Below are 11,445 nucleotides of genomic sequence, written 5' to 3'. Positions count from 1 at the left end.
ATCGTTACCAGATAAAATCATTGGGTTGAATATCATTTATATAGAATATGCAAACTTCTTGAAAAGTAGCCATAGTTAATGTAGCTAGGACCTACAAAATCTCAAAGATAAAAAATTAATTGTGATTATCGATATAATCAAGATTGTTTCGATTCTCACTTGAGGAATAATTCTCCACACTCTACTTTCGGGAGTTCTTATGTACAGTCTGTCTTTTTGACAACATGTGGAATATTTGAAAATCGGAACGATTGTCAGGAGGGAATATAGAATGTGCGGCGGTCTAAAGTTTATTGGTTAAGTTATGAAGTTGGGAAATCACGGAAAGATTGCTATTGGTTGGTATGTTAACCATGATGTTCTCTTGAAAATTATCCATTTTATAACAATAAACTCGGATTTCAGGGCCGTTATCACTGTAGTCGGGATTTATTCATTTGTCCTATCGAAAAGGTCCGTGGATCAGCAGCGCATTGAGAGTATGCGAATAAGAGATCGCATGCGAAAATCAAACTACGGTGAATACGAGGCCAGCACAAGAAAATTCTAATTGTTATATTGAACGAGAAAAGTTGACTACAATCAGAAATAACTTATAACCATGGCCGCACAAATCAGCCCAACCGACCAGGCAAAACTGCAAATGATGCAAGAAATGGAAATCGAAATGATGTCGGATTTGTACAATAGAATGACAAACTCGTGTCATAAAAAGTGTATCCCGCCGAAATATGGGGAAGCAGACTTAGGTAACTATACAATTTGCGCACCGGATAGATGATAACACTGGATTTCAGAAAGGAGTTGAAAATTACATAATACCAGCTACTTTCGATATCTATTGATTTTGTCATTTGTTTTTAATAAGCCAAATTTGTTGATAGACCTTTGAATATGAACACATTCACATTCATATTTTTGTGCAGTAAATCTTACCGTCGCCTTAATTACGGTCATATCTCTGATTTGATCAGGTACTCGGGAATGATACTCGACATTTGCGTCTTTAAAGGACATCCGGTAGTCCTGTTTGATATTGTTCAACCCACATTTTTTTTCGCAAGTTAACATCTTCAGTCAGTCATGATTAACGCATGCAATGCAATTGAGTGCAACCTTTTCCAAGTTCCCATCAGTTTCAATGGCGAAAGAGTTGTCGGCACGTGTTAACTACGCTGACTTAAGCTAGGCGACTCCCTTGTTGGATGCTGTAGGGAGACAATCTGCTGAACAAAGTTGGGCAGAATGTAGTTATATTTACAAGGACACAACTATATTACAGTCGAACAAAATCTGAAGAACTTCCGTTAGAGCTGAGCCGCAATTTACACAGATTGAATCGCTATTTAATCTGCACAACAGGTCCTTCATTAGCCCTACAACCTCCCTTAGGTCATCTAAAAGAAACTCAACCTGCACGCTCAACAGTCTTTCCATTGTTTTTAAAGACGTTACCGTATCCCCGCACTTCTTCAAAAAATACTGCAACATCACTACCGAGCGTAGTATCTCTGTGCTCATTAAGCATGTTGTTCAGCACCACATCAACATAACTGACTCCCCTTTTCTAAGCTATGTCCATTATCACCGCTGAACTTCGCAGTTGGGCGGAAAGAGTTCGAAGAACTTCTTGAGAAGGGTATTTGCAAATCTTCAAACAATTGTTGAATATAATGGCGATTGAGGACATTTTGGCGAAATGCCCAGGAGATTCCAGATCCCACTTCACTCATACACGTTTTACGCATTCTATCGTAAACTGTCGTATTTTCTCAACGTAGTGCTTAGTCCAGCCATATCATAAAATCCCTCCCGCTCCCGAAAACATTCCGAAAACGGCAATATACCTTTCAGGTTCTTCGAGATCACAAGGACGACTTTTAGACTGTGCAATGCGGCACAAACCTTTCAGAGATTCACCCAATCTGTGCTTCGAAACTTCCACTTTGTTTATTTGGATGATGTTGCGAGCATTTAGAGCACCTCGAGTGCATCTTTCAACGTTTCTTTGATGCCAGTCTAGTATTTAACGTTGAAAAATGCAATTTCTTACAATATTTGTCGACTATCTGATAGTCGCCGAAGGCATCCAACCCGACCCAATCAAGGTGCAAACAATTTCAAGCTACCAAACTGTTTTTGGATCTGAAATTGCTCTTTAACATGTTAAACTTCTATCGTCATTTCTTGCCCTAGGCCGTCAACCATCGATCCTTATCGTCTGCTTGTCTGACCGAAGACCCAAGACTTCCGTCTGATTGTGTGGTCCCCGGTGTACAGGCTTTTGAGACTACCAAGCAACAGCTGGTGGAAGCTACACGTCTAGCATTCCCTCAGCAAGATGCACCCCTAGCCGTATTCGTTGATGCCTCAGACATCGCCGTAGGTACTGCCTTTCATTAGAACGTGAAGCAAATCTGACAGCCGTTAAGGCTCTTTTCAAAGCACCTGAACCCCGCTCAAAAGAACTACAACACTTAAGATCGTCAGTTATTAACCGCGTACCTCGCACTTAATACTTCCCGTATTCCTGGGAGGCAGACCGTCCATAGTGTTCATGTAAGCCATTCACTCTTGCTTTGAAACAGAAGCCCGACAAAACATCCCCTTGCCAATTTCGGCAACTTTATCAACCAATTCAGTTACGACTTCAATTTGTGTCTAAAATTTTTCTGATGCTTTGCCACGCGCAGCAAAGGTCAAGATCCCCGCCAATGTTGAATTTCCGGTATCGCGAAGTCTCCCATCTTCGGTTAACGTCCAGATATACTTCGAGACCTCTGCCAAGGACCAACATCATCTATTCTGCCGACTTTCGTCAAGAAGTATTTCACGCTGTTCATCATCTAGCACATCCAGGCATCTGGGCAACCAATTGGTTAAGCGTCGCAAAGTATTTCTTGTTGCCCATAAACAGGAAGGTATAGATGTGTCCCCGCGGCCCACACAATTCATTTCGATTTCATTAGCCCTTTGCGAGACTCGCACGGTTCCAGGTATTGTCTCACAATCATTGATAGGTTCACACGGTGGTTTCAACTGATACCTCTGAAAGACATTTGTGCACAATCTTGTGTCTAGGCCCTTTATCGAGAGTGGATTCCGCGAACCCCCTCTGATAATCGGGGGAGAGTGACACTGAAGGCATTGACAACAAAGCCCTCCTTAACACCTCTAACATGAGAATGTATGCTGCAATAAACACGGCTGTTAGATGTCCTAGAGATGAAACCGAATATGATTTCGCCGAGAGAATCCGCAGCGAGGCTGCTCAACCAATGGCAACTGACGGTCGTCAAAAGGGAAGTGCCCCTCATGCTTAGTTCCATTGCCGTCTGCATTCTGGAATAAAGACTTCAACCTGTTTAAAGAGATCGTTTTGGGCTTGCCACCGATGTTCAGAATATACGCGTGCTCCTCACGCCCGAGGACGTTATAGGGAACGTCTTATGGTGGTTGCAGCAGTTTTCGGGTGGCATTAATTTTCACCGGAATGTGGGTGCATAATTCAATCTCCCTAAGAGTTTGAACCGTTGGTTGCATGTGACAAGATGACGGAGGCGGCTTCAATTTGGCAAGACGTCTAGGAATTATCTTATCAAATCGCGCTACATAGTCTATCAGCTGGCGCTTCTTCCCCTCGTGGTATAAATAGCGCAACTCTTTGTTGTATCTATTCGCCATCCCCTTACTGCTTCTAAAATTTGGCTGAGGGCTCGCAATTCCAAAGCATTCAGCTCATCCGACTAATTTGTTATCCAATGTCTGTATCCCAGTCTTATCCGAATGTGTAAGCAACTTGCAATTGCTCACGTAAGTTGTAGGAACGGTTGCAACAATATCAAAAAATTGTGGTACACAACAATAGCAATCGCTCGTTACACTATCTTCACTCGTCATAACATAATGAAGTTGCTAAATAAGTAACATGGCTTATGGTAAATGGCAGCCAGGTTGCTCATGTAGAATTCCTTTAATAGCGGCTTGGTTATTAGTCAAGATGTCTATGCTTCAAGATCGGATCTGCTCTAGCCAGTACTAGCGTATCCAGGAAGGTCGGACGAGCGGTTGCTGGATGCGAACCGTTTTGAAAAATTCCTCTTGAAGCTCAGCTTGCATCTGGCACAGTTCGATGGGAAAGCCAGAAGTTCGCGTTCACGATATCTTATCGCCATAAGGCTTCGCTGCCTATCATCATGATCATCACGAAGTGTGACACCACTATACGGTACAGTATCTTTAATATGAACGTTTAGAGGAAGGAAGTGTATGGCACATGCTGTACTTCAGATCACATTGTATTTCTTGCTCAGCGCCAGCTAAAACAATAGAATTGTACGTTCGGATGGAACAGAGCGCGGCGCTTTAAACCCTGAGCCGAAGATACCATCCCCTTACGAAGTTCTTCTAGACATCATAGGCACTAAATCAAAGGTAGATACTGTTAAATATTCAGGACCTATGATGTACACGCATAAACTTCCCCAATAAATTCGCAAGTCCATAAGTTTAGCGTCGTTACTAATAGGCAGTAAATTGTGCATAGGCGGAACTTTGTTAAAATAGTCAAGTCCATTTTAGTAGAATTTATATCGAGTCTACACTTTGTAGGATGACGCGTTTCAAAGTCAGTTCCATCCTCGTTTATATAGATGCCAAGAAAACTAAAAAATTGGATAATTGAATATATGTTAAGGTTGTATGGGTGTAGTTGCACGGCGATCAGTTGTTTTAGATAATGTGGTCGATTCGGGGAAGACATGAACTGAGACGAACACAACCTCCATCAAAAGCGGGCAGGAGCAGCTTCCATGTCAGCGCCCCTTTCGACGCGTTTCCGTAAAACTGGAAACTAGAGGTTGGAAAAGAGAATGTTCACATCCGCAGTTTTCTGCTGACCCTTCTTGAGCAGCAGTTCAACAATAGAGAAAAGTACCTTCGACTAGCGAACAAACGAAACATTCAGCGAACTTTCACGAGCTGGTTTGACACGTTTGAAACTAGGCGTTTGAACAATTTCAGCCGTCTTCATTTACGCGTTTCACTAGCGCATAATGTAAGCACAACTGAAACAAATAACTATCGCATATACTAGACTAAAATTAGACAAGGAAATCGATTCAATTATCAGAAATTGAATAAAAACTTTGTGTTAAAGGGGGAAATCATATTAGGAAATTTTCAGAATCGTTTTCTCTCATAGATCGTTAGCCTAGCTACACCAAATTTCAAAGCGAAATTCGTGGTCCTTCCTTAGATATAGAGATAGAAGCGAGTCATTATTGGATACAGGCTCTGGGTCTACCGCTTTATGCCCTTACGAAATCTGGTAGCGTTATGTAAAGAGTGTATTTAGACATACTTGGCGTCAATCCCTTGTAAGAGTGCATTTGTATTTCTTGTAACTGTAATTTGTTCGTAATTAAGAGTGATAAATGTTTTCATATCCGAAAGAGAAACAATTTTTTTTAAACGCGTTTTTCTCAAAACGACGCAATGTGCAAGACTTCATAGATCAAAAGGGACACAGTAGCGTCAGTTTAGCTTGTCTTCTGGGGCGCATGTTTTTTTAATCACGCTTTTAATTCGGAATGTAATCTCCTGCACATATTCTTGATGTAATGCTACTAAATTTTACAAGATTTTCTGTATAGTTTGAAGTTCACAAGAGTAAAAACATTTTGCAGGGTTTATTTTGTTATTAAACGTTCACAGTATAATCTAGTTTTCATAGAGATTTGAAAAGTAAATTACTAGGAAAAATCGAAACAAGTCTCTTTACAATTGTGAATGTCTTTAACGACTACTTTGTCTTTTTGTGCGAAAATCGGCGCAAAACCCAAAGCGCATCATAAACTTTAAAGTGAAATATTAAAATAATGATGAATCCACTAAAATTATACAACTATTTAATGTAATAATTATTACAGATATTTCCCCTTACGCGAAGTATTCAAAGGTCTGATTGAATCTAATTATTCTGCAAGCATTTCCGAGTAAACGAAACTATTAGATTCAAGCCATTGTTCTATTCTATTCAATATATGCAAATGGGAAGCTAAGAGCCATGGAAAATTCAAATATTTATAATTTTTTACAGGGAAAGGGGAATCGGTCTGTATAGATCGTTGCGTTGCAAAGTACTTGGACATTCATGAACGAATAGGCAAGAAATTAACAGCTATGTCAATGCAAGACGAGGACCTGATGAAAAAGATGGCCGGAGAACAGAAATGATTTGAATTTTCGTCTAGTATGTTGTGAAGATGAATATTAGTGTTTAAATTAGTTTTGTTTTTATACAATATAGTATAGCTGTAAACAATATTTTCCGTTTTATTTGCCTTTTAAAACCAGTTGTTAGCAAAATGCTGAAATATACTTGGACAAATCAGGTATCATGACTGATATATCCTGAAAAGCGAAAGCAAAAATGTTTAAATATTCGGAGAAGATAGGTCGAAATTGTTACTTGAATTTCTCGTTCATCATCGCTTTCATCGGTCGTATTTAGGTCGCTCGTTGCTACGCTATTTTCCCAATCCGATTCCGAATCTTCATCAATATCACTTTCTGCTGGACTGGTTTCATCAGCATAGATCACATGCTTGAAATTCTTAATAAAAAGATAAATATCCAACACTACATTCAATTGCAGTTGAGTATACTCACAGTGAAACGTTCAGTTAACATCTCCGTCGTACCAGCCAATGGATTATTTGTGATTTTGAGCATTTTCATGAATGACGTCGCTTCCAGATCGTTGTTTTGTATATTGTAAATATGATTGTTGTTCAGAAAACAGAACTGAAGACGTTTATGCTCAATTATAGCTTTTGGAAATGTGGTTAAACGATTATCTTTCAAATTGAGATGTACTAAGTTTGTGAGAGCCACAAAAGCCTCAGGCAATTCCGCAATTCGATTGTTTTCCAAAGTCAACCACTTTAATCTTGTCAATAGACCAAAACTTTCGGGTAATCGATATAATTTGTTACCTCGAGCCCCAAATGTTTCCAAAGATTCACAATTGCCAATTTCTTCCGGTAATAGCTCTAATCCCGTATTGTTACACCAGAATACTTCAAGTAATAATAATTGACCGATCTCTGGTGGAATTTTACGAATTTTGTTGCAGCTGAGGTTCAAAGACCGCAATTCTAAAAGATCACAAACAATTCTCGGAAATTCAGTCAAACAATTGTAATCTAACGTTAATGTTCGTAGTCGGTTCAAGGAGATAAAACAATCTGGAATCTGAAAATGAAAGTAAAATTTATTGAATTGAATGAATTAAGTTGAAAAATTGCTTTAACAGGTTTGGGGGTTGTAGAAAATTCTGAAATTTTAAGTATCTGACTCTGTTCCTCTGTGCAAAACTAGAGTATTTATAAAAATTTGGGAAAAAGTAACTGATAAGTCATTGCAAACAGCATATATAAAGTAGATCGAAATGAAAAGGGGAACTATTGTGTAGGATACTGCAATATCTTGAGTTACCTCTGTGGATCGTCAACCTGTAGACATTGTGCTCAAGCCGCGAGTCCTTACCGCAATTGCTAACATTACATTTAAGGAATTTCTGTTAGTGTCGTTTCTGTATCTTTTTTTCGAACGAAATAAATAAATTACCAAACAACTTTCTGGTCTTCTAACTGGGGTCGGAAGATCTTTCTATGAAACATTGTTTTTTGGTCTCTGTTAATTTGTTTAAACATCAACAATGACATACATTTTATGCAATAAAGACGACTTGGGCAGAGACTAAAGATGCTAAAATTTGCCGTCATCACAAAACTATGACGGTATATAAATGTCTACAATTTTCTATTCAAAAATTTTACTTACTTCTCTGATTTCATTTTTACTTAAATAGAGCTTCAATAGTGTTCGGCAAGTTGTTAACAATTCTGGTACCTCCTCAATTTCAAACTTTGATAAATTTAACGTGAATGATTTACGTATTATTGCCGACTCAATTACCGCTAGCATATGATTTTCCTTGATAAAATTGTACACAGAATTCATTTTGGCTCTATTTATGTGTCTGGTTTCTTTTTGACCTTGCTCTCAATTACGTGAACTTCTCATTGCGGCTTCACCGATTTTTTCGATTCACATAGTACTAACAACCATTAGCTAAAGCTACAGAAAGGAACAATGAAAAACTGTTTTTAAATCTCCACCGAAAACTGTAAATTTATTGACAATATGAATAAGAAAATGAAACTATGGCGCAATTATTTGCTGTAGCCGTCAAATTAAGCGTCGCCACATGCCAGCATAAACAATTTTGTATGACAAAACTAAAAATAAAACAGAGTATACAATATGGAGCTGTTGAAATATTCGAGTGTTGCAGGAAATGGCTGGGGAATTTTCGCAGTGCGGTTTTTGTCTGCTTAAATCGATAGATGTAAATTAATAATTGAGTTACATTTTAATATTTTCAAGATTTTTGTTATATTTTTGATACCGAGAGAGTATCGTGCATTTTCGTAGTATATCCATTTTCAAAGAGTGTTTGAGGTGTATTGCAACAAGAGTGGAGAAGCTTTTCAAAGTGCAAAACGGCCAAACAATAATATATTTGCAGCTTTTGCGTTATATGCACCTAGGTGGGATAAGAGGAAATGAACAGGGGGATTCCAGTCTTTTGAGGCAGGACGTCTTAGGGACTGCCCACGAAGAGAAGTTCTCTCTCCTTTGTTATAGTTCTTGGTAATGAACACTTTGCTGTGACTCCTATGGACGATGTACTCATAATAATTATCGGCAAGTGTGTAGGCAAGGTATGCTACCGCTTGAATGCAATTCTGCAGATAATCCATAATTGATGCCTCCCTTACGGACTCACGGTGAACACTAGGAAGATTAGATTAAGAGGTTTGATATTGTCTTCTATTTGTAGTTAAGTCTAAAATTGATAGACCAGTAGCTTACTCCAAATTACAATTTTATATTATTATGTATATATATATTTCGGTATTTGGAGAAGCGACTGGAAAGCAACCACCTCCCAACGGGTTGGATACGCCACATGTGATGTTTCCACAATAGTAAACAAAAATGAATTGGAAGCCATCATGAAAAAACTGAACTCTGCACATAAATGTATACTGATTACAAATTACCAATTATCTGCTGAACATTAACGTTTAATTATCCGAACTTCTTATTCATGTTCTACAATCCTTGCAAGGCCTATCTGAGAACTTTGCCCTTCTCTTCACTGTTGCATTCCGCATAACTTTGAATGGCAACTGGGTTCTGTCGCATAATATAGATAACAATAAAATCATCTAATTTTTTCCGACATATAACATTGTGGGCAATAATTGATGAAGAATTAAAACTTGCCTCTTATATTCGGCGGAAATCTTTACTTAGGATAGATGTGAGGATAACGGCAAAATAACAGAGAGAGAGTATTGTTTATGCATCGAAGGGCAGCGACCTGGATTTATGTATGTTCGAAAAGCTTACAGATTTTGACCGTTAAATTTCGCCGGCCTCCAAAGCGCAGCTCCCATAAAGCACTCGTCGGTATACGCTTACTTATTGAGGAGGAAATGTTAGATTCTTGGTGCTTCATTTCCTCCTGCGTTATTGCCCAAAATCTCGTGCCTTGATTACAAAGCACTTGAAACGTGCAGCAGGATGGATTTTTAAATTGCGATATTCATCATTATCGCTCAACAGCGTAAGATCTCCACCCTGTTCTGGTATATCATCTACTAAATATGATACTAGGGTCTTACTAGGAGTTGGGGAAAGGAAGAGAAAGAAAATTATAAAAACATTAAGGAGGTCATCCCGTGTGTCGGATCCGCGGAATCGATTTTTGCACCAATTGCATCTAGATATACTGTAGAATATATAGGCAAAGTGATTTTTTGATATTCGGAGTCGTTAGGAAATTATAGTGTTAAACACGTAATATGTCAGGTTTATGTCGATCATCGTAATAAAGCGCGTATTTATCGGTCCGAATGACGTTCGAATGACTTCGCTAAAAGGACAAGTCTCTCTCGTTACACACATCCAGAAAGCAACTCCTAAATCTACTGCTAATCGCAAACTGGTCAATTTGATTGCTCGTAGGGAGATGGTCAGTTGAAAACCAACTTATGGCAAGCTCTGCACGTAATTGCTCACAGAAAGCATCCTTCTCCAATATTTCAGAGCCTCCTCACTTGGCTTTCCAGAGTAAAAGAGACATTGCTGCAAGAGGGAGAGGAGTACTCTCTAGAATCAAATTATCTTACTTCGCTTAATTCTAGAATGTCCAGCTTATGTCTTTCAAATTCTCACTAGAGTTGGAGAAAACGAGCACTCTAAGGACCCTCGTCTCCGTTGTCGAGGAGCATGCGCACATCCCAAAAACAAATCATAGTCTATTTTCGATAGCCAAGATTTTATGGCTAAAAATCGCAATCTACTTTTCAAATGCGTTTTTCTCGAAACTGCATGTTGAAAATCGGCTGCCACCATAGCCCAAAATCTATCCAACGAAATTCTTTGAAATTTTCACGATTTATTCAGAACATATTTCTACGGTCCTACTAGGATAATTGCGATTCATTCAGTAGTTTTTTTTTATTCATTGAAGAAGCCGTGAAAAAACACCAAAATTCACAAAAAAAAGTTTAACCCCGCACCAAAAATTTAGCTTTTAATATTTTTTAATAATCCTAGTTTGCGGACTGTAGTTAAGTCTGTACATTAAAATGCCATTTACTATTTTTCTTTAAGATGATCGCGTCCTCTAGCGTGGCAGCAGAAAAACACCTTTTTTGGAGATGGGTGTATATAATTGATATGTATTTCAATAACGGACTATGCGATCGGGCTGGAAAAATTACTATGGAAGCTCAAGATGTTAATACATCTATGGTGAAAAATTCGTATTTGCATCTTTATCCAGTTCTTTACAAAAAAAATTCTAAAAAAGCGAAAAACGGGATGACCCCTTTAAGCTTCCATTCTTGGACGATAAAGAGGCACGTATTAATTATGTTGACAAGTACAGCCAAACGAGCAAAGCAATAATTTCGTTATCTGCAATAATCGGCAGAGCATCGAAGGCCCCGATCAATTTGTATATCTTGGAAGCGTGATTTCTGTAGACGGTGTCAGACAACGGCGGTAGATCCACTTTTCCTGCCTTGTATAAAATCGGAAACACATCTCAACCTTAATATTAAGTTGGGACTGTTCTGTGCTAGATTCCTTTCTGCGTTGCTATATGGGAGCAGCACACGGAAAGTGACCTCCACTGTCACTCAAAAGCTCCAAGCCTTGGTGAACATCTATCTGTCGCGAATTGGAGTACGCTGACAAACAACGTCACGTTGACATGGAGTTAGAGCAATGTCACTTCACACACAAGTTTAGATTAATTTGAGTCCACAGGAATTTGAAGAAAACTCCCAAACATTATTA

General features: G+C 38.7%; 3 protein-coding genes across 4 annotated transcripts; 2 read left to right on the top strand and 1 right to left on the bottom strand.

Moving 5' to 3' along the window:
- Positions 1–184: 184 nt before the first annotated feature.
- Positions 185–587, top strand: LOC119655809. The gene is made up of 2 exons (XM_038061910.1): positions 185–342; positions 406–587. The coding sequence occupies exons 1-2, from the start codon at positions 305–307 to the stop codon at positions 548–550; spliced, it is 183 nt and encodes a 60-aa protein (XP_037917838.1). The 5' UTR covers positions 185–304; the 3' UTR covers positions 551–587.
- LOC119655808 (mitochondrial import inner membrane translocase subunit Tim10) lies at positions 564–6,327 on the top strand. Its single transcript, XM_038061909.1, has 2 exons — positions 564–749; positions 6,101–6,327. Exons 1-2 carry the CDS (start codon positions 602–604, stop codon positions 6,235–6,237), a joined length of 285 nt encoding a protein of 94 aa, XP_037917837.1. The 5' UTR covers positions 564–601; the 3' UTR covers positions 6,238–6,327.
- Positions 5,676–8,491, bottom strand: LOC119655807 (leucine-rich repeat-containing protein 57). 2 transcript variants are annotated; one of them, XM_038061908.1, is made up of 4 exons: positions 7,849–8,484; positions 6,673–7,257; positions 6,473–6,616; positions 5,676–6,414 (listed from the first exon to the last, which is right to left on the bottom strand). In XM_038061908.1, the coding sequence occupies exons 1-4, from the start codon at positions 8,026–8,028 to the stop codon at positions 6,361–6,363; spliced, it is 963 nt and encodes a 320-aa protein (XP_037917836.1). In that variant the 5' UTR covers positions 8,029–8,484; the 3' UTR covers positions 5,676–6,360. The 2 variants fall into 2 exon arrangements, with proteins under 2 accessions (XP_037917836.1, XP_037917835.1); XM_038061907.1 differs by having other exon boundaries at positions 6,258–6,616; positions 7,849–8,491.
- Positions 8,492–11,445: the final 2,954 nt, after the last annotated feature.

The sequence above is a fragment of the Hermetia illucens genome, chromosome 4, assembly GCF_905115235.1.
Source record: "Hermetia illucens chromosome 4, iHerIll2.2.curated.20191125, whole genome shotgun sequence".
NCBI lineage: Eukaryota > Metazoa > Arthropoda > Insecta > Diptera > Stratiomyidae > Hermetia > Hermetia illucens.
The sequence above is the reverse complement of the archived record's forward strand: the minus strand, read 5'-3'. Positions and strand labels throughout refer to the sequence as shown.

Coding starts and splice junctions, on each gene's coding strand:
- LOC119655809 (XM_038061910.1), top strand. CDS start 305: ATGAAGTTGGGAAATCACGGAAAGATTGCTATTGGTTG. Junction 343..405: donor GGAAAGATTGCTATTGGTTG/GTATGTTAACCA, acceptor CTCGGATTTCAG/GGCCGTTATCACTGTAGTCG.
- LOC119655808 (XM_038061909.1), top strand. CDS start 602: ATGGCCGCACAAATCAGCCCAACCGACCAGGCAAAACTGCAAATGATG. Junction 750..6,100: donor ATATGGGGAAGCAGACTTAG/GTAACTATACAA, acceptor AATTTTTTACAG/GGAAAGGGGAATCGGTCTGT.
- LOC119655807 (XM_038061907.1), bottom strand. CDS start 8,028: ATGAATTCTGTGTACAATTTTATCAAGGAAAATCATATGCTAGCGGTA. Junction 7,258..7,848: donor GTAAAAATGAAATCAGAGAA/GTAAGTAAAATT, acceptor TTTCATTTTCAG/ATTCCAGATTGTTTTATCTC. Junction 6,617..6,672: donor TGTTAACTGAACGTTTCACT/GTGAGTATACTC, acceptor CTTTTTATTAAG/AATTTCAAGCATGTGATCTA.